Source organism: Narcine bancroftii, chromosome 1, assembly GCF_036971445.1.
Source record: "Narcine bancroftii isolate sNarBan1 chromosome 1, sNarBan1.hap1, whole genome shotgun sequence".
Taxonomy (NCBI): domain Eukaryota; kingdom Metazoa; phylum Chordata; class Chondrichthyes; order Torpediniformes; family Narcinidae; genus Narcine; species Narcine bancroftii.
This window is the reverse complement of record NC_091469.1, coordinates 76608421-76631263: the sequence shown is the minus strand read 5'-3', so window position 1 is coordinate 76631263 and position 22843 is coordinate 76608421. Positions and strand designations below refer to the sequence as shown.

Genomic DNA, 22843 nt, shown 5'->3' with positions numbered 1-22843 from the left:
CACAACTCAAAAGATACAACTCCAATACATACAATATATTAAAAAATTGCACATTTCTCATACAATCCAAAATTATGTCCTTTTTACTTGATAACTAAATTTAGCAGCTAAACTAACTTATTGGCAAAGTTTTTAAGTTATTTTCAAGTATAAGAATTGCTTCAAAAACATTCAATGAAGGAAGAGAATTGAAGAAACTTTCCTCAAATGACACCCTACTTCCTAATTGTACTTCATACACTAAGTGAAGCCAGGATTGCTGGTCGAAAGAATAAAGGCAATAAAATCCATGGTAGCCTGAAAAAAAAAGTGCTGCTCTCTAATGGTAGTCTAATGATTGCCTCTGGTGGTCCATTGAGATTTATCATTTATATCAACGATCTGGATGATAATGTGATAAATTAGATCAGCAAATTTCCAGATGACATTAAGATTGTGGGTACAGTCAACGACTAGGAATACTTCCAATACTTGAAGAGGGAACTGGACCAGCTCGAATAAGGGCTGCAAAATGGCAGATGGAAATTAATGTGGATAAATATGAGATGTTGCACTTTAGCAGGACAAACTAGGTAGGACATATGAGGTAATGCATTGAAGAGTGTGGTGAAACAGAAGGATCTGAGAATACAATTGCACAATTCCTTGAAAGTAGTGTCACAGGTCATAAAGAGAGCTTTTGGCATATTGGTGTTCATAAATTAAAGTGTAGACTACAGGAGTTGGGATGTTATGTTGCAGTTGGACAAGATATTAGTGAGGCCAAATTTGGAGTATTGTGAGCAATTTTGGTCACCTCCTTACAGGGAAGAAAAAAAATCAATAAGATTGAAAAAGTGCAGAGAAAATTTACAAGGATGTTTCCGGATCATGAGGAGCCGAGTAATTGGGTAAAGTTGAGTAGATTTGAACTTTCTTCCCTGGAACAATAGAGATTGAGGGGAGATTTGATAGAGGTATACAAAATTATGAGGGATATGGATAGAATAAATGCCAGCAGGCTTCTTCCATTGAGGTTGGGTGAGACACAAAGTAGATGTCATGGGTAAAGGGTGTAAGGTGAAACAGTTAAGGGGAACATGAGGGAGAATTTCTTTACTCAAGGGTGGTAATGAGGTGCCAATGGAATGGATGGATGTGGGTCCATTTTCTACATTTAAGAGAAATTTGGATAGGTCAAGTCTGGTTGTACGTTGATGGGATTGGCAGAATAATAGTCTGGCATGAACTAGATAGGCTGAAGTGACTATTTCTGTGTGGTAGAAGTCAATGGTTCCAATGCACAAAGATCTTGTTGTGTCTTGGAGGCTGTGCTGTGAACCAAGCTGGGAATGCTGACAAGTTACAAACACGATAATAAATGTAGTTATGAGTTTCAAAACAAGGGTGTGTACTTTATTCTGGATTACAACAGGAGAACATGGCATTACTTACATGCCCGTGATGTAAACCATTGCTTTATTTTTACCTTTCATAAAGTACCTGTTCAGCTGCAGCAAAGAAGAATTTCAATAGATATGTACATTGTATATGACAATAAACTCTATATCATTACGCAATTAGATTTTTGAACCCACTAAATTTATTTAAATATTAGACATAAATATATCCCATTATGTTTCCTCATTGCACAGGTACACAACCACTTAGATTCATTCTGTTAAATAGTGTCCTTTATCACTTCAGCTTCCTCAGCTACTGGACTCTCATGTTGCATTCCTTTCAGAACTGCACAAAGTAAGGTCTCCAGGCTCAACTCATTGTTAGTGACCATTCATACTGCGAATGGACTTCTGAGATGTACAAGAAACCACTTCAGACAACTGACTTGGACAACTTCATTGGTGCATCCTTTCCTCTCTGCTTCTTGCTCATTGGAGTTGTGACACTTTGACCTAATGGCCTTTATTTTCTTTTTAGCTGAATAAATGATATTCTATCATACACTTGTACCATGGCAGCAAAACATCCAAAATACTCCTGTTGTTGTTTTACGATCCAGTACAGTATTTCCATTAATAGTTTGAATGTTTACAATATTTTCCTATAGTGAAAATAGCACATAAAATAAAAATCACATTAAACCACTAATTTCATGCTGGCTCTATTTAGAAAAAAAAATTCAAGCTATGGAGATGGGAGAGGTGTGAAGGGTTATGGGCCAAATGCAGGTTAGTAGGACTATGTGGAAGATTATATTTGGCCTGGACTTGTAGGGCCAAACTGGCTGTTTCTGAGCTGTAAATGGTTGTATGGTTACATGAGATGCAAAGTGTCACAAACACCAACTTCCACATTTCATCAGATTCTCCAGAAATCACCCCCCACCCACTTTTTTCAAACAAAGTAAAAATGGCAAAGATTAATAGTTTTACCATTTCATTCGTAGTCAATGCTTTCTTTTGCACATTATGAAAAATCAATTAACCACATGAATCTCCTTTTTCAGTACCTGAAGATTATGTTCTCCAAATCAAAAGGGTATTCAATAATTCCAGTTGTTGGCACTCTCACCCGCAGTACATCTTGTTGAGTAGGTATATACAATGGTGAACTAATTCGATCTACGTCACTAAGATAGCTGAAAAAACAATGCAGATTATAACTGAAAATTACAGAAACATCAAATATAATTCTGTGTACCATGATTTCCAATTGTGAAAAAATTTACCAAAGATAAAAAATTGCTAGCACAGGAATAATAAATTTGAATAGGTACAAGTCCTTTTCACATTTTAAAATTAAATTGGTTTAACATTTTTAATGATTTAATTATATTTTAATTGACATTTAATTACTTAAAATTTGTAGGTTTCTAAATGGGAGGGGTTTTGTAGCCAGGCCCATTAATTTGACGTTGCACAAGGCATTCGTATCTTTCTAGCAGGCCAACTTCAAGACATTTTTAAAAATATGGAACGGTACAAAACTTACATCTGACATCTGCCCTAAACTTTCCTCCACTTATAGGTGAAGTACATACAGCATTTTTTTTTCTCTATTGCATCAGAAACAAATTCCAGCAGATTATTTTTCAAGTTCAGAACAGTTCTTACAGTCCTTTTGAATCATAAAACTTAACATGGAAAATTGCTGTTTGGCTAAATTTCCATAATTGTCATTTCTTTGGCAAATCAATCCAAAACTAATTCTCAGAAACCCACTCTCCTCAGATTTCACTTGCATTTCCTGCTTCAAACATATAGTGACCTTTGAACCATTTCTTCAGATGGCACAATCTGCATATAAAAAGATCTGCTCATTTAGTGTCTCATTTGTACTGATAATCTTTAATTGATTTTTCAACAGTGATTTTTACAAGACTTTAAAAATATCTACCAAAATTATTCCAGTCCAGTGGAACCATTTAGTTTTGTCTTCAGGGCAGCACAGTTAGCATAGCTGTTAGGACTACACCATTACAGGGTTCAAATCTGGTGCTATCTAGAAGGAGTTTGCACATTTTCACCATTATTGCTTGGGTTTCCTCCCACCTTTTGAAATGTACAGGGGGTTGTAGGTTAATTGGGGGACCATGGGCCTATTATCTGCAGTATGTTTAAAAAAGGCCAAAATTTGCATTTCTCTCTGGGGATATCAAAGCCTAAACTGCAGTTGGAACAGAGCATTATGGGATCTAAGACCACACAGAAGGGAACAGAGATGGTTAGATTAGTAGGAATAAGTCAGGAGCCAGACAGGTGTTTATGCGACAATAAATTAGCATTTCTCGTGTCATATTATCTTACTGATCCCAAGATAAAGTACAGAATGTTAAAGGGAAAAGTAAAAAGCTAGGATTTGTGGTTCTCCTTAAAATCCTAAACATTTAAAGCAGAAGGACTGGAGTCTCAGATTCAAAACAAGAAATAAAAGAGTTGAGATGACATTTAATTTATGTAAAATATTGTGCTTGAAAGGCCAAGTGGAGAATCCATTTCATTAAAATCAAGAAGGGAACAATCTTGCTGTGGATTTCTATTGGCTCAGGTAATTTAAGGGAAATTAGGCCAGTTGAGAATTTCTCCTGATAATTCATAATCAGTATTCCACTCTAATTTACTTAAACCTATATATAATTTGCATTGAATTTTTCTAGTCACAGCAGACTTAATTTTGTAGAATCTTGCTTCCTAAGAATTAATCGATCTGTGATAAATGATAAGCAACTGCTAACTTTGGGAACATCTAATGTGTAAAACAACTATGCCCCCTCCCTCCATATGCTACCTTACACTGAAACTAAATGAGGAACACGTTGTAAGCTCTTATTCCTTGCTACTGAAAATATGGGTAAATGTCCATCATACTAACACGAGTCCATTCCCTATGTACAGTAATAAAACTAAATGAAGTCCTTTGTACTCCAAATTTGCACAAACACATGGTAACCCTTTGCATTGTTCATCATTCATCTAATGTTCCTAATCACTGCTGTCTGCTTCTGAACATAATGACTTTCTGAAGATCTCCTTCCTCTCATTTCAACTGAGGGCTATTGGGTAGAATCTGAAAATTTATCCATAAATATAGCATGTTTTTGTTTTCTTTGATTCTCCACCAAAAGAAAAATACAGGAAGCACTGGACCATGTCAGGATTTAGGTTTCTATAAAATTTAATAGCTGATGCAACATATGAAAATACAATTCCATTACTACAAATTAATTTAGGAACTTGAGATGAGTTTGCTGATTTGTTTGCTGATGACACCATAGTTGCCGGCAGAATCACAAACGGCAATGAGGAAGAGTACAGGAGGGAGATCAATCAGTTTGTTGAATGGTGTTCAACCATTCAATGTGAATTGCAAACAAAGGAGATGATTGTGGACTTCAAGAGAACCCAGTCCTCTCTGAGAGTCCTTGGGTCTGTCCAGGAGCCTCCATGTTGATACAATCACAAAGAAGGCTCGCCAGTGGCTATACTTTGTGAGGCGTCTAAAGCAGTTCGGTATGTCACCAAAGACTCTTGTAAACTTCAACAGATGTATCGTGGAGAGCGTTCTGGCTGGTTGCATCACTGCCTGGTGTGGAGGCACCAACTCTCAGGACAAGATAAACTCCAAAGGGTTGTTAGCTCCACTTGCAACATCACAGGCACCAGACTTCAGTCCATTGAGGACATCCACATGAGGCAGTGTCTTAAAAAAAAATCAGCATATATCCTCAAAGACCCCCACCACCCAGCCCATGCCCTCCTTACTCTGCTACCATCAGGACAAAGGTACAAGAGCCAAAAGATGAGCACTCAACAGCACGACAGCTTCTTCCCCACTGCCATCAGATTCCTGAATAATCAATGAACCAAAGACACTGCCTTACTTTTCGTGCACGACTATTTTATTTTTATTTATAGCAATGTTATAAGATGGTTATAATATGAATGTTTATACTATGACGCTCCACAAAACACTGAATTTCATGATTTGTTCATGGTAATAAATTCTGATTTTACTAGGCACAGATCAAATAGGTCAAATGTTATTTTATGATATATTGATCCCATGATCTTTAAATTTGAGACTTGTACAGCAACAAAACACCAGGAGCTTCAATGAGAGTAGTTCGTGTTTATGCCTTGAATGATATTAACACATATTTCCTTACCGACATGCTGTAGATTGTTCTATGTAGAAAATGTAAGCACATTTGTGAATCTTTATTTAAAAGGGATTTTTGATAACTTACAAATTTACTTTGGTCTTGAAGCTTTCAGTAAATAATACAGGGGTAGCTACTTAAATAAAAGTAAGATGATACAACATTCTACCTGGAGTGAGACTAATTAGACGAAATAAAATGTTTTAAATAAACAATTTTTAGAGCATAAAAACATGTTTAACAACATTAAACACTATGTTCCAATATTTTACATGCCATTTGTTGGAAGGGGATGACAGGCAAAAGGCATACATTGACCTTTATCTTCAGGTTATCAGTTCAAAATAAAATTCATACTCACTATTTGGCAGAATCTGATAATTGATATTCTCGTCGTCTGTCATAGCATTCCTGGATTCCAGGATCATTCCATAACTTCTTTATTGCTTCAACATATTGTCTTTCAAACGAGAATACTTTATCCACCTCTACTTCTCTGATCATATTTGCATTTTCCTAACAAAATTAATTAAGCATATTTAGGGATCTTCATACTGTATATGAAACAAAACTCACCCGCAATCACAAATTGTACAATTTAGCATCTTTAACTTGTCTGATAAACAAGTTTATCAAATGAAAGTTTAAGATTATTTGAGTGTGAAGACGTCACTTTCACTCAATCCACTTCTGGAATATACCATACATTGAGATTTTCATCATGGGGAAGTACATTTTCTGGTTACAGGTTCTCCAAGGTAAGATTATTTTGTTTTTAATCCATTGTAATGCATGCATGAAATTTTACAGTGGCCATGAATGCTCCAATTTTGAAATACTGCAGCAGTAAGTTTCTTTCTAATACCACAATAAAAACCATTAACCCAATGCATATCTGTGCGGTGGTACACCACCAGTCTACTGCAGGGGGCAAGACCTGTAACTGCAGGAGTGTACCGCCGGCCTACTGCAGGAGTGTAAGGGGACAGGACAACACCTAACTGGCTGTCAACCAGTCGACCTGAAGGGATCAAGCTCCACCCGGTTGGGTGTCAATCACCCTCCGGGATATAAGCCTGCACCGGCCTCCCGAAGCTCACTCAGAGTTACTGCAGCGAGAGCCAACCTGGCTCTGTGGAAGTCTTTGTTGATTAAAGCCTGTTGTACAGCCTTTACCTTGTGTGTGTCTGATTCTGGCTAACAGCGCACCACAATTTAATCCACAAAATTTTCCCACGGCTGCCATGGAAAAACTCTTGAGCGCAGGGAGCCTCGAAGTCGACCCACGCCACCCGGAAGCCCAGACACGCTTCGAAATCTGGCAGCATGTGGTCGAGGTAATCATCGAGCCATCCTGGACTCAGATCGGAAGAGGTTGGTCCTACTCCGGTCAAAGCTGGGTCCCCATGCCTTACAGGCAATCAGAGGTTGCTCCACGTACAAGAGCACAATGGACACTCTCGAGAACTTGTACAAGCCCCCTATGAATGCAGTCTCTGCAAGGTACCTCCTCAACACCCGAGCCCAGCAAACCAGGGAAACGGCTGAGTCTTACCTAGTACACCTGCAAGAGTTGGCCCGACCATGTCTGGCTGAACCCAGGGTAGGTGCAGAGAAGATCGAGAGGCTGATCCGGGATGCCTTCATCCGAGGACTACGCTTGACAGCACAAGCTGCTAGAAGACAATATCTACACCCTAACCAAAATAGTGGAAGTGGTCCAAACCCTGGAAGCAGCAGCCCTGCACATCGAAGCATTCGATTCCAGGTTCCCCCAGGCTGCCTCATGCCATCTCACACTGCAGCTGCAATCCCAGACCGAGCTGGGGAGGAAAACGTCGCTGCGGTAGGCGCCCAATGCCCCTGTAAATACTGTGGGTTAGACCGACGATCGTGCCAAAACTGCCTGACTAGGAACCAGTATTGTTCCCGATGCAGCAAGAAAGGCTACTTCGCTAAAGTGTGCCTTTCAAACCCAGCCAGCAGCTCAGCGGCCCTCTCTGACCTCCCCACCTCCCCCGCGGACCCCTCCACGTGCGTGTGCCGGGTGGTGCCATTGTCCCCACTACGACTTCCACCTTCCCCGACCTTGACAGTGAAACATCCGGCCCAGTCAGTGACTGTCGTAGCATTTGCCCCGAGCACCTGGACCAGACCCCACACTTGCCGAGAACTACAGTGATGCCACTTCCGGCTGATGTAATGACATCATTGCTGCCGGCCACGATTATGTCACTTCCCCCGGCGCAATGAACACGGCTGGGGAAGGAGGCCAGCCACGTAGCGGGCCCCCATGTGCCGCTGCCATCTTGGGCCAGGCAGCGGCTGACACGGAGGGCCCCCGACGACATTGAGAACGACATGGTCAACACGAGCGGTGAACAGGCCACCCTACCGACGCTCCCCACGCCTCTGGGTGCCAACGGCTGCCGTACACCGCACCCCAATGACCGAAGTCAACGTGGTCAACACGGGCGATGACTAGTCTGCCCTACCAATGCTCCCCACGTCTCCAGATGCCATTGGCTACCGCACGCCGCACCCCACGACCAATGTCGACATGGTCAACACGGGCAATGACCAGGTCGCCCTACTGACGATCCCCATGCCTCTGGATGCCAAAAATCGCTGCGCACAACCGGAGAGCGATGACTCCGAGACGGTCCTGGCCACCACCACAAATACCAGGGACATCCCTCATGACCTCCGGCGCTCTATGATGGATGTGCAAGTCAACGGGCACATAACGAAGTGCCTGTTCGACAGTGATAGCACCAAGAGCTTCATTCACCCGAGCATGGCCCACTCCCTGAGATTAAAAGACAACCACACCACCTGCTCGATCGCCCTTGCCGCCAAGGATAAGACTGTTGGTACCCTCGGGTGCTGCTTGGCCGATATAACTGTGGGAGGGGAGACTTAAACAGGATTCAGGCTCCTGCTCATGCCCACACTCTGCGCCCCAGTCCTCCTGGGCCTAGATTTCCAGAGCCACCTGCAGTCGCACCCTTGCCTTCGGGGGGGCCCCAACCTCCACTCACGTTATGCAGCACGCCAACCTACCAGCCCCGGCCAACCTGCAGCCTCTCCACACTGCACATCACCCCACTGGTCCTCTTCCGACATCTTGCGCTAGGCTGCAAGCCGATTGCTGCCAGAAGTAGGCGCTATTGCGCCGCAGACAGAGACTTCATCAAGGTGGAGGTGCGGCGACTCCTGGTGGAAGGTGTCATAGAGCCCAGTAACAGCCCTTGGAGAACCCAAGTCCTGGTGGTCAAAGGGAGAAGTAAGCCGAGGATGGTCATGGATTACAGCCTCACCATTAACCAGTACACCCAGCTGGACGCCTAACCCCTGCCGAGGATCGCTGACATGGTCAACGAGATAGCCTGCTACAGGGTTTTCTCCATGAAGTCGACATATCACCAAATCTCCATCCACCCGAAGGACAAGCCCTACACCGTCTTTAAGGCGGACTGGTGCCTGTACCAGTTCCGCCGAGTTCCCTTTGGGGTCACGAACAAGGTCTCAGTTTTCCAGCAGGAGATGGATCGCATGGTAGACCAGCACAAGCTGAAGGCAACATTCCCGTATCTGGATAACATCACTATCTGTGGTTGTGACCAGCAGGACCACGATGCTAACCTGGAGAAATTCCTCCAGACGGCCAGGAAGCTGAACCTCACTTACAACAAGGAGAAGTGTGTGTTTAGCACCACCCACCTCGTACATCGTGACCCATGGATGCACCCATTAATGGAGTTACCTCTTCCCCCCCCCCCCCACTCTAAAGGCCCTCCGCAGTTGCCTTGGCCTGTTCTCTTACTACTCTAAGTGGGTCTCTCACTTCTCGGACAAGGTCCGCCCACTGGCCCAAGCTACAACTTTTCCCCTCCCACCCGAGGCGCAGGCAGCCTTCATCCGCATCAGGCAAGACATTGCGGACACCACAATGCAGGCTGTGGATGAGGACTCCCCCTTCCAAGTGGAGAGCGATGCCTCCAAGGTAGCCCTCACTGCTACCCTCAACCAAGAGGGGCGCCCTGTTGTTTTCTTCTCCAGGACCCTCCACTGTTCCGAGCTTGGGCATTCCACCATTGAAAAGGAGGCCCAGGCAATTGTGGAAGCGGTCCGCCACTGGCACCGCTACCTAGCCGGCAGGAGATTCACCCTCCTCATGGATCATCTGGCCATGGGGTTCATGTTTGGAGCAAGAGCAAGATCAAGAACGACAAGATTCTGCGCTGGAGAGTCAAGCTGGCAACCTACAGCTACGACATCCAGTACCGCTCTGGGAAGTTTAACAACTCCCCCAATGCCCTCTCTCACGCCTATGCACGACGACAGGCTGCAGGCATTGCATGAGTCCCTCTGACATCCAGGTGTCACCAGGTTGTACCACTTCATTAAGTCCCAGAACCTGCCGTACACCATCAGGGATGTCAGAGACATGACCGAGGCCTGTCAGGTCTGTGCGGAGTATAAACCCCATTTCTTCTGCCAGCCTCAGGCCCATGTTGTAAAGGCTACTCGGCCTTTCGAGTGTCTCGGCATAGACTTCAAAGGGTCCCTGGCTTCCTCGAACCAAAACATCTACTTCCTCACGGTAGTGGATGAGTACTCACTCTTCCCTTTCGCTATCCCTTGCCCAGACACCACCACGGCCACCATCATCAGGGTCCTGGGGCAGATCTTCACCATGTTTGGCTACCCCGCCTTCATTCACAACTACCGGGGGGTCTAGTTTCATGAGTGACGAGCTGTGCCAGTACCTGACGGCGAGGGGAATCGCAACCAGTCGCACGACGAGCTATAACCCAAGAGGCAATGGGCAAGTGGAACTCAAAAATGGGGTGGTCTGGAAGGCAGTCCTCCTGGCTCTAAGGTCAAAAGGGTGGGCCATGGAGTACTGGCAGAACTCCCTGCCCGAGGAGCTCCATGCCATTCAGTCGCTGCTGTGCACGGCTACCAACGAGACCCCTCACGAGCGTCTGTTCTCATTCCCCAGGAAGTCGGTGACTGGAATGTCCCTCCCAGCATGGCTCACGTCCCCGGGACCGGAGTTCCTGCGTAAGCATGTACGGACACACAAGGCCGAAGCCCTGGTTGAGCAGGTCTTCCTCCTACATGCAAACCACAACTGTGCCTACATTAGATTCGGCTGTGGCAGGGATGACACTGTCTCAACCAGGGACCTGGCACCAGCAGGAGCACCCACCACCCCACGCCATACTCCAGCCCAGGACGACACTGACCGGGCATACATCCCTATCCCCAGGCAGCTATGGGGCACGCAGGACCTCCTTGACCAACAGAGGCCCGCTTCAGCTCTGGGAAATGACCCTGTCCCCCCAACTATCCAATACGATTCTCATATGTTGAACCCGGCAACCCCTCTGCGCAGTACCACACCAATCACACAGACCCTTGCCGCCATCCCCCCCACTTCCCCTCCAACCATTTACCAGGAGCCAGTCCTACAACTGTCACAGAGACCCAGGCGGCCGCCAGACCGTCTCAACCTGTAAATATTGTATGTGCATAGTGGGTATGATTCCTTGTTACTGTGCCCTCCCCCCACCCCGGGACAATTTTAAAGGGGGTGAATGTGGTGGTACACCAGTGGCCTACTGCAGGGGGCAAGACCTGTACCTGTAGGATTGTACCGCCAGTCTACTCCAGGGGGCAACCTCTGTACCTGGAGGAGTGTAAGGGGACAGGACAACACCTGACCGGCCTGAAGGGATCAAACCTCACCCGGTCGGGTGTCAATCATCCTCCGGGATATAAGCCTGTGCCAGCCTCCCGAAGCTCACTCAGATGTTACTGCAGCTAGAGCCAGCCTGGTTCTGTGGAAGTCTTTGTGGATTAAAGCCTGTTGTACAGTCTTTACTGTGTGTGTGTCTGGTTCTGGCTAACAGCGCACCACGATCTGACTGCAAATTTTCCAGACATCTGGATGTTACTCATATCAATATTTTACACTTCCAATTCACTTTCTTCAAAAGTGCAATATTACATTTTCTAGTGCTCCTGGCAGATTTAAAGACATTGCAGGAACCAGGCCATCATGAGCCAGAGCTGAACCCTCAAGATTTCCCAATTATATCATTTATTCAATTGACATTGGATGCTAGAGATCCACCGAAAGACAGTCAATTTACTATGAAGAGCAGTCATAATTTAAAAATAAAAAGATACAAATAGTAAATAGGGAGCAAAATTACCACTATTCAATAGTTAGTTGTAAAAGAGAAAATGAATTTTCTTATTACAACAATAAAAAATGGAAGAAATTATTATTTTTTTGTTTCAGTGAACAGTGAAACTTTTTGAAATTCAATTGAGGATTGTTATTCATCCTGTAAAATATTAATACATTCAGAGATAAAAGGGAAAATAAAGGAACAAAATTTCAACAAGAACAAAAAATTTTTTCCTCAGTCAGCCTGAATATGCCTGCAACTGTCGCGTCCGTACATGAAGGGGAGACCACCTAGGAACACCAGGTGCTGTAGGTTTCTGTGGGGGGGGGGGGGCGCCATGGACAAAGTGGCGACTCTGTTTGCCTTACGGTAGACAACGGTTAAAGAATTTCATGCACATTCATTCTAAATGTAGTATTACTTGACAATAATGGAACCTTTACATTACTGCATTTTAATCTTTCTCAGATATCCAAACTTTTATTCAAGACTGAAACCTATAATTTTTGAATAACATTGTAAGACTAAGAAAAATATAACACAAATTTCAATATACTAGTAGTTGATATTACATACTCCATACCACAAAGTACAAACGCATCTTAATACTGCAGTTAAAAACAATTAAGATTCCTATCAATTAAATGACAAAACTATGCAGATTAGGAATGGTCAATTACAACTATAATTGTGCTTCCCTTGGCAATGTTTCCTGGTGCACTCTGACAAAATTGTCATCAGATAAGTAGGGTCTGATGAGAGAACTGAGAATTTGCACGTAGAACTCAGTTACTGTCAGTATTTCTTCCACTGTTTCCACTCGGCATCCTAATGCTTCCTTCATGGACAGCTTCCCGAATGTATAAACAGGGACTTTTAACCCTTTCTACATAGGTATTACTCACCACTTCATACACATATTAATTTCGGGTTGCATTCGGCAGAATCTTTAATGACCATGCAGTTTGGTTGATAGCATCAACTTCTTTCTCTCCTTCTACCCCTACTATAATCAACAAAAATTTTGCATCCAGTTTTTCCTCGTCTACTTGAAGAACAATTAGTCACTGGACATCTGCTGAATATGAGAATATTGGCTTTGATATGAATCTGTGTGGTGGCCCGCAATTGCGGAGATTAGGCCGGCACAACACGCGGCAGCAGACGCGGACAGAAGCGACTCCCAGGACAACAAACCGGCAGGGGTAGAAGCTGGGGCAGTATCAGACCAACAGCCCTAAAATGGCATTGGTCAAGCTCCCAGCTAACTCAGCAGAAACAGGCTGGGGAAGAAGGGCGTTCATATGCACGGATGTTCCCACCCGCTACTGTTATTCATATGGATGACTCGGTCAATCAGCAAAAATGTCAGGAACTTGAACAATATAAAAGCAGCCTTTCCAGCCCTAATAAAGTGAGTGAGTAGGGGCACATTGGATCAAATGGCTTCTTTCTGCGGTATGCAATACATCTTAATTACCACACTCATGTAGTCTTATTGAAAAAAGTATGACATAGGAGACTTATTTTGGCCCATTGTTTAACCTTTGCATCTTTTCTTCTTTCTTTGGCTTGGCTTCGCGGACGAAGATTTATGGAGGGGGTAAAAAGTCCACGTCAGCTGCAGGCTCGTTTGTGGCTGACCAGTCCGATGCGGGACAGGCAGACACGATTGCAGCGGTTGCAAGGGAAAATTGGTTGGTTGGGGTTGGGTGTTGGGTTTTTCCTCCTTTGCCTTTTGTCAGTGAGGTGGGCTCTGCGGTCTTCTTCAAAGGAGGCTGCTGCCCGCCAAACTGTGAGGCGCCAAGATGCACGGTTTGAGGCGTTATCAGCCCACTGGCGGTGGTCAATGTGGCAGGCACCAAGAGATTTCTTTAGGCAGTCCTTGTACCTTTTCTTTGGTGCACCTCTGTCACGGTGGCCAGTGGAGAGCTCGCCATATAATACGATCTTGGGAAGGCGATGGTCCTCCATTCTGGAGACGTGACCCATCCAGCGCAGCTGGATCTTCAGCAGCGTGGACTCGATGCTGTCGACCTCTGCCATCTCGAGTACCTCGACGTTAGGGGTGTGAGCGCTCCAATGGATGTTGAGGATGGAGCGGAGACAACGCTGGTGGAAGCGTTCTAGGAGCCGTAGGTGGTGCCGGTAGAGGACCCATGATTCGGAGCCGAACAGGAGTGTGGGTATGACAACGGCTCTGTATACGCTTATCTTTGTGAGGTTTTTCAGTTGGTTGTTTTTCCAGACTCTTTTGTGTAGTCTTCCAAAGGCGCTATTTGCCTTGGCGAGTCTGTTGTCTATCTCATTGTCGATCCTTGCATCTGATGAAATGGTGCAGCCGAGATAGGTAAACTGGTTGACCGTTTTGAGTTTTGTGTGCCCGATGGAGATGTGGGGGGGCTGGTAGTCATGGTGGGGAGCTGGCTGATGGAGGACCTCAGTTTTCTTCAGGCTGACTTCCAGGCCAAACATTTTGGCAGTTTCCGCAAAGCAGGACGTCAAGCGCTGAAGAGCTGGCTCTGAATGGGCAACTAAAGCGGCATCATCTGCGAAGAGTAGTTCACGGACAAGTTTCTCTTGTGTCTTGGTGTGAGCTTGCAGGCGCCTCAGATTGAAGAGACTGCCATCCGTGCGGTACCGGATGTAAACAGCGTCTTCATTGTTGGGGTCTTTGCATCTAAACGCTTAGATATAAACACTAACAAATGGAAATAGGTTTACTTTTTGCTGTCGAATTAAAGCAAGACCTTACAAATTTTGTTTGTGTGAAAATCTAACAATGAGCGCCCTGCGCCATTTCACATTGGTCCAAATTGCCGAATTCTCTCAACTACTTTAAAATGCAGTTGATCATTTCTCCTCATTAAAATACTACAATGAAACAGAAATGGAAGTGGTTTCTTGAAAGATACAATTCATGACTTAAAAATTGAAAACATACTGACAAGGATAACGTGTTCATCAATAAATTAGATTATCAGAACAAAACAGAATTAGTACAAGAGAGAAACACTAGGAGAATCAAATGATGGCAGACACCTTTAACTGATATTGTGGCAGGACATTAAAAAAATCACTAGCACAGAAGCCAGAAAAAAAAATTAGGGAGATGATAAAATTCCATTCAAAAGTCACAGAAAAACAACAGCAAATAGGTGCGCGTGGACCTCATAGCTGAGAAAAACACATGGTAGATTTTAAAAATGATACTGGAAGACCCAAAGAGAAGATTATCATTGCAGCCATAAATGTACAATGAGAAGAAATTCACCTTGCACACAGACCAGGAGTGGAGCTGATTTTACAGATGATGGTAACCAGAGAAAGAACAACTGATTATATATTTTCCCATAAAGTTATAATTTGATCCTTGAGCAATTTTGAACACAAACTTTTCAATGAACACAATTTATGGTGAATTAAGCATTACATTAAAACCGCTTCATGTTTCAATTTTAAAACAACTTTGCCGTTTCAGATTTGTCTTTATTTCTTATGCAACAAAATGAAAAGTACGATTTTAATCTACTTTTTATTCACGCAACAAATACCTTAGACAAAAAAATGTCCAATAATAATTAAAATCTGAAGCCAATTTTCATAACCAGAGATGCTTTTTCGCAGCCATGATGATGTAGCACATTATTAAAAAAACAAGAGTTTAATTGAACATTTATCATGCAAAGTACCTTGAATTAATAATTTTAAGTCAGGAGACCTCCATTATATTTGAAGTATTTGCATGATATTAAGCTGTTGGGGAGATTTTAAACTAGTTTGGCAAAGGGATGCGAACCAAAGCATGAGTTGAGAGAACAGAGCAGAAGATGGAAAGGGTGATGTAACGTGTTGTGGGTTTGTGTGGAAGGACAGACAGGGCAGGAAGCATAGGGTTTGAAACTTGTATATTTCAATGCAAGGAGTATTAGGAATAAAGGACATGAACTTAAGAGCATGGATCGGGAGGTGAAATTGTGATGTGGCTGTTACACAGACTGGGTTGACACAAGGGCAAGATTAGCTGATGGTCTGGGTCTTTTAAAATGGATAGGATGGGAGGTAAAAGAGGGAGGAGGGAGTAGCATTAGTAATCAGGGATTGTATTACCGCTGCAGAAAGGGAGGGTCTACTGAGTCAGGAAACTGAAGCAGGAAACAGGAAGGGCTCATGAGAAGTATATGTTAACCAGGAAGGAGTCTAGGAAAGGACAAGAGAACTCAAAGGAAGCATGAGAAGGCCTTAGCACATAGGATTAAAGAGAACCCAAAGGTGTTCTTTGCATTTGTGAAGAACAGAAGGATGATGAGAATGAAGGTGGGGCCACTAAAGGCAAAAGGAGGAGGTTAGGGAGGTCCTAAATGAATATTTTGCTTCAATATTGCAATAGAAAAGGTCCTTGATCAGGGTGAGGTCAGAATAGAACAGGCTTGTGTGCTGGACAATGCTTAGATTAAGGAAGCGGAAGTGTTGGATCTTTTTAAAAACATTAAGATTGATAAGTCCTCAGGGCCAGACATGATATACCCCAGGTTGTTGTGGGATGAGATAGCTGGGGCAGTAGCTATGATCTTTGAATCCTCTTTGGCCACAGGGGAGGTGCCAGAGGATTGGAGAATGGCAAATGTGGTCCCCTTGTTTAAAAAAGATAACAGGGAGAATCCTGGGAATTACAGATTGGTGAATATTGCTGATATTAAGCTGTTGGGGGGATTTTGGCAGAGGGATGGGAACCAAAGCATGAGTAGAGCTAATAATGTGAAAGTGAATCCTAAAGGTTTTTACAGATACGAGAATAGCAAAAGGAGGGTTAAGGATAGAGTAGAGCCATGGGAAAATGGGAACGGTGGACTATATGAGGAACCATGAGATGGGGGAGATATTGAACAATTTTTTTCTCGTCTGTATTCACGAGGGAAAGGGACATTGGACTATGCGAGATGAATGAGGCAAATGGCTTAGTTATGGAAAGGATAGAGATTAGTAAAGAGAGGGTTTTGGAGCTTCTAGGGTCAATAAAAGTGGATAAGTCTCCTGGTCCTGATGGGATTTTAACCAGGACATTAAGGGAGGTCAGGGTGCAAATAGCGGGGGCTCTGACAGTGATTTTTCAATGATCACTGGAGTGTGGTGTGGTGCTGCGGGATTGGAGGATTGCAAATGTAGTTCCATTGTTTAAAAAAGGCACAAGGTGCAGGCCAAGTAATTATCGGCCAGTAAGTTTGATTTTGGTGGTGGGAGAAAGTTATGGAGGGTATTCTTAGAGATAGTATATACACATATCTGGATAGGCAGGGATTGATCAGGGGCACCTAGCATGGGTTTGTGAAGGGAAAGTCATGTTTGACGAATTTTGATTTTTGAAGAGGTGACAAGAAAAGTGGATGAAGGTAGGGCAGTTGATGTGATCTATTTGGATTATAGTAAGGCTTTTGATAAGGTTCCGCATGTAAGGTTAGTAAGAAGGTAGTAAGTTAGTAAGGAAGGAAGTTAGTAAGAGAGATAGTGAGAAGGGTACAGAGGTGGCTGGAAGATAGACAGTAGAGAGTCATGCTGAACAACTGTCTCTCAGGATGGAAGCCTGTGATGAGCGGTGTGCCTCAGCGATCAGTGCTGGGTCCCCTGTTGTTTATAATTTATATTAATGATTGGGAGGAGGGGGTGGTTAACTGGGTAAACAAATATGCAGACGATACAAAAATAGGGGGAGTTGTGGATAGTGAGGAAGGTTTTCTTGGATTACAGAAGAATTTGGTTTGTTTGGAAAAGTGGGCTGAAATATGGCAGATGGAATTTAATATAGACAAGTGTGAAGTGCTGCATTTCGGAAAAAATAACCAAAATAGGACATATGCAGTTAAGGGCAGGGTATTTAGATTGCAGAGGATCAAAGGGATCTTGGAGTTATGGTACAGAGTTTCTTGAAGGTGGATTCCCATGTTGACAGGGTGGTTAAGAAGGCATATGATATGTTGGCTTTCATAAATCAGAGTATAGAATACTGGAGCTGGGAAGTGATGCTGCGACTGTTTAAGGCATTGGTGAGGCCAGGTTTAGAGTACTGTGTTCAGTTCTGGTCTCCAAATTATAGGAAAGATATTGATAAGCTGGCAAAGGTGCAGAGGAGATTTACAAGAATGTTGCCTGGCTTACATCATCTAGAGTACAGAGGAAGATTAAGGAGACTGAGACTTTATTCACTGGAACGTAGACTGTTGAGAGGGGATTTGATAGAGGTATTTAAAATTATAAAGGAAATAGATAGACTAGATATTAGTAGACTCTTTCCCCTGAGGGCAGGGGATGTTGGAACAAGAGGGCATAAGTTAAGGGTAAGGGGGCAAAACTTTAGAAGAAATGTTAGAGGATGCTTCTTCACTCAGAGAATGGTGACAGAATGGAATGATCTTCCAGAGGAGATAGTTGCGGCAGGGTCCTTTCTGTCATTTAAAAGAAGGTTGGATGTGTACATGGATATGAGGGGGTTGGAGGGTATGGACGGAGAGTGGGAGGGGGGAACTAACGGAGTAGTTCGAGTGAAGCGGCACGGACTCGAAGGGCCGACATGGCCTGTTTTCCCACTGTAAACTGTTATATGGTTTATATGGTTAATGTTATGTCAGTGGTGCACAAACCTTTGAAGAGGATTCTTAAGGATGGGATCTATGAGCATTTGGAGAGTAATTTACTCAAGGGTAGTCAGCATGGCTTTGTGAAGGGGAGGTCATGCCTCATAAGGCTAATTAAGGTTTTTGAGGAGGTAACAAAGAAAATATTTGAGGGTTATTTGGTAGGGCAGTAGATGTGGTCAATATGGATTTCAGTAAGGTATTTGACAAGGTCTACCATGAGAGACTTTTTCAGAAAGTCATGAGACAGGAGATCCTTGGAACTTTGGCTGCATGGATAAAAAATTGGCTTGCGTGTAGAAAGCAGCGAGAAGGGGGGGTATTTTAATTAAGCAATTAAAATATATGGAAATAAAGTTTGAAGGTGAATTTTTGTTAATGAAGTAATTGTTCATCTTTACCCCTGTGTGATATCCCTTCTTTGTAACACACCCCATTATAGGAAGGATGTGAAAGCTATGGAGAGGGTGCAGATGGTTACCAGGATGCTGCCTGGATTGGAAAATAAGTCTTATGAGGCAATTTAGCAGAGCTAGGGCTTTTCTTTTTGGATTGTAGAAGAATGAGGGGTGACTCAATAGAGGATAATAAGATTTTGAGAGGCATAGACAAGGTGGACGGCCAGCACCTTTTTCCCCATGGAAGGAATAGCAAACACTAGAGGACATCTGTGCAAAGTGAAGGGAGGAAGAAAGTTTATGAAAGACTTCAGGGGTAAGCACTTTTTTTTGTTACACAGAAAGTCGTGGATCCCTGGAATGCCTTGCCAGAGATGGTGGTGGAGGCTGAAACATTAGGGGCATTTAGTAAACTCTTAGACAAGCACATGGATGAAAGAAAAATCAAGGGTTATGAGGTACAAAGGGTTTAGCTTTTTAAAAATTTTGGTAGTAATGTGTAGATTGACAGAACACCGAGGGCCAAAGGGCCACTGTGCTGCAGTGTTCTAGGATCTCTATTAGGAACATAGGAAGTAGGTACAGGAGTAGGCCAAAAATGGCCCATCGAGCCTGCTCCGCCATTCAATACGATCATGGCTGATCTAATTTATGACCTAACTCCACCTACCTGCCTTCTCCCCATATCCCCTAATTCCTCTATCATGTAAAAATTTATCTAGCCGAATTTTAAATATGTTTAATGAAGCAGCCTCAACCACTTCCCTGGTTAGAGAATTCCAAACATTCACTACTCTCTGGGAAAAACTATTTTTCCTCATCTCTGTCCTAAATCTACTCCCCTGAATCTTGAGACTGTGTCCTCTCGTCTTAGTTTCCCCGGCCAGCTCAAAAGACCTTCCTACATCTATCCTATCCATACCCTTCATAATCCTATATGTTTCTATAAGATCTTCTCTCATTCTTCTGAACTCAAGCAAATACAATTCTAGACGATTTAATCTTTCATCTTAAGTCAACCCCTTCATCCCAGGGATCAACCTAGTAAACCTTCTCTGGACCGTCTCCAAACCCAGTATATCCTTCCTCAAATATGGAGACCAGAACTGGACACAGTACTCCAGGTGCGGTCTCACCAGTACCTTATACAGTTGCAACATTACCTCCCTACTCCTGAATTCAATTCCTCTAGCGATGAAGGCCAACATTCCATTTGCCTTCTTAATAACCTGCTGCACCTGCAACCTAACTTTTTGCGATTCATATTCTATTTGAAAGCCTATCTACTCAAGAGATCAACAGTACAGGCATTCCCATGTTACTGCACAGATTTCCAAGAAAATTATCCTCAATGGGAGGCCACGTCATCAGCACATGAATCAAGAAATAAAATTTGACCCAAAAAAGGCACTTATTTTCAATCTTTTAAAACACAAATTCCAGAAGCAAAATTTATTCCATACTTACATTTTGAGATAGCAATTTGTGCATTATGTAGGGGCGAATTTCTGATATCCAAATGGCAGTCATGCAGGATTGGTGATATAGTAAAGCCTCTCAAAAACACTACAACTTTGTTAGAAATTTTCTTTGGTTGTCTCACTTCAGATTTATTTTTTTAAAATGATTAATGTGATAGTCCTGTCATTATTTTAAACCATATTACTGGGCTTATTCTGTGCTTGTAACTTCTGATCGATAATTGAAGTTCTGCCAAAAAGAACATCAATTAAACCTGACAAAGTAAAATGTCAGTGTACATAAGATGAAAAAGACCAGGAAAGAATAGATATTGGAGAAAGAGATGATGATATTATTGACAGGTATCCCAGAGCTCAACACTTTACTAAACTAGAGCGTTCCTATGGAACCTTTCAGAAACCAAATAGGCATAAAGTGAAGAAGCGATTACCATTGATTTCTATGGGAAATATTTTTGAGCATTTCCAGACCTAAAACATAACCCACCAAATCATACCAAATATCACATAAACCTAAAATAACACTAACAACTAGTAAAACCAAGATAACTACACAGCCAATATAAACTAGAAATAATGTACATACAGTGTAGTTTCACTTACCAGAATCGGGAAGAGAGCATGTTTTGACATCTTCTGCCAGAAACCCTGTGACTGCCCCATTGGCTGCACACTGACTGCCCCACCCGCTGCCCTGTGACCGCCACACTGGCTGCACACTGACCGCCCTGCCGGCTGCCCTGTGACCGCCACGCCGGCTGCACACTGACTGCCCTGGTGGTTGCCCTGTGACCACCACGCTGGCTGCCCACTGATTGACCTGCCAGCCGCCCTGTGACCACCACGTTGGCTGCACACTGACTGCCCTGCCGGCTGCGCATCTTGATGTTTGATCCAGATTCTGCCACAATACATATGATTTTTGAAAAGTATCCCAGATGAAGAACAATTCTAAAATAATGAAGTCAAATTCATAAAATGAATGGAAAATGGATAATTTATCTAATTTGCTGAGCTTCTCCATAATTTTCTCTCTGAATAACATTATTCAGACTCCAATGCCCAAAGGGGCTTATCCCAAACCCTGACCAATACAAGGTTACAAAATCTGCTTCACATCACGTTGCTGTTCCCAGTATCCAAGAATCAGTATACCATTTTGGATACCGTTGGGGGAGGGGTGAGGGACCTACCAGGGGTAAGCCACAATGATCAGGCCTCTGGCATGGAGTCTGGGCCTGTGGTTGAGAAGGGAAAGGAGGAGGAGAAGAAGCAAGATGTAGTGATAGGGGATTCCATAGTTAGTGGGACAGATGAGTGGTTCTGTGGAAGAGTTTGAGTATCCCGGATACTATGTTGCCTTCCTGGTGTCAGGGTCTGAGATATCTCAGATCAAGTTCACAGCATTCTCAGGATACAGGGTAAGCAGCCAGATGTCATGGTCTACATAGGGACCAATGAACTGGGTAGGAAGTGTGAGGAGGCTCTGCAAGGAGAGTTCAGGGAGTTAGGCACTAGGTTGACAGACAGAACCTCCAAGGTAGTGATCTCAGGATTGCTACCTGTGCCATGAGCTAGTGAGATTAGAAATAGGAGGATAATGCAACTTAAAACATGGCAAAAGACATGGTGCAGGAGGAAGGGCTTCAGGTTTCTTGATCATTAGGCTCTCTTCCAAGGAAGGTGGAACCCGTTCCAATGGGACAGTTTGAATCTGAACTGGAGAGTGACTGATATCCTTGCCGGAAGGTTTGCTAGTGCTGCTTCGAGGGGTTTAAACTTCAGGAGTTGAGTTAACAGGGAAAGGTTAAATAAGTAAGGACTTTATTCCCTGGAATGTAGTAAAATGAGGGGAGATTTGAAAGAGGTATTTAAAATTATGAGGGGGATAAACAGAGTCAATGTAGGTAGGCGTTTTCCACTGAGTGTTCAGGAGATACAAACCAAAGGACATGGGTTAAGAGTGAAAGGCGAGAAGCTTAGGGTCAGCCAGTCCAGATCCATCCATACCCTTGCATTTTTGTACCTGCCCAAATTCTTCTTAGATGTTAAAATTGAGTCCCCATTCACCACTTCAGCTAGCAAGCTCGTTCCACACTCCCACTACTCTCTGTGAGAAGTTCCCTCAAATGCTACCAAAGCAGACCTCATTGAGGAATCAACAATGAGGAAGATCAAGGACTTCCAATTTGTGGGTGTCAACATCGAAGGATCTGTCATGGAGCCTCCATGGTTGATGCATTCATGAAGAAGGTTTGCCAGTGGGTATACTTTGTTAAGTTTGAGTTTTAGTCTGTCACCAAAGACTCACGAAAATGTCTACAGGTGTACCATGGAGAGCATTCTGTCTGGTTGTATTGCCACTTGGTACTAAGGCACCAACGCCCAGGTCAGGAGAAACTTTATATGGTTGTTCACTCTGCCTGCACATCACAGGCAACTGGCTTCACTACACTGAGGACATCTACAAGAAGCAGTGTCTTGAGAAAGCAACCTCTATCCTCAAGGACCCCCACCAACCAGGCCA

General features: G+C 43.5%; 1 protein-coding gene across 8 annotated transcripts in view; it reads right to left on the bottom strand.

Annotated features, from left to right (window-relative positions):
• Positions 1-22843, bottom strand: part of LOC138760029 (guanine nucleotide-binding protein subunit alpha-14) — a 175985-nt gene that overhangs the window by 18519 nt on the left and 134623 nt on the right. For all 8 annotated transcript variants that reach the window (XM_069930487.1, XM_069930471.1, XM_069930473.1 and 5 more), the window contains 2 exons: positions 5964-6118; positions 2453-2581 (listed from right to left, as the gene is read on the bottom strand). In XM_069930487.1, coding sequence (XP_069786588.1) covers positions 2453-2581; positions 5964-6118 — 284 coding nt within the window. The remainder of the gene's footprint in view (positions 1-2452; positions 2582-5963; positions 6119-22843) is intronic.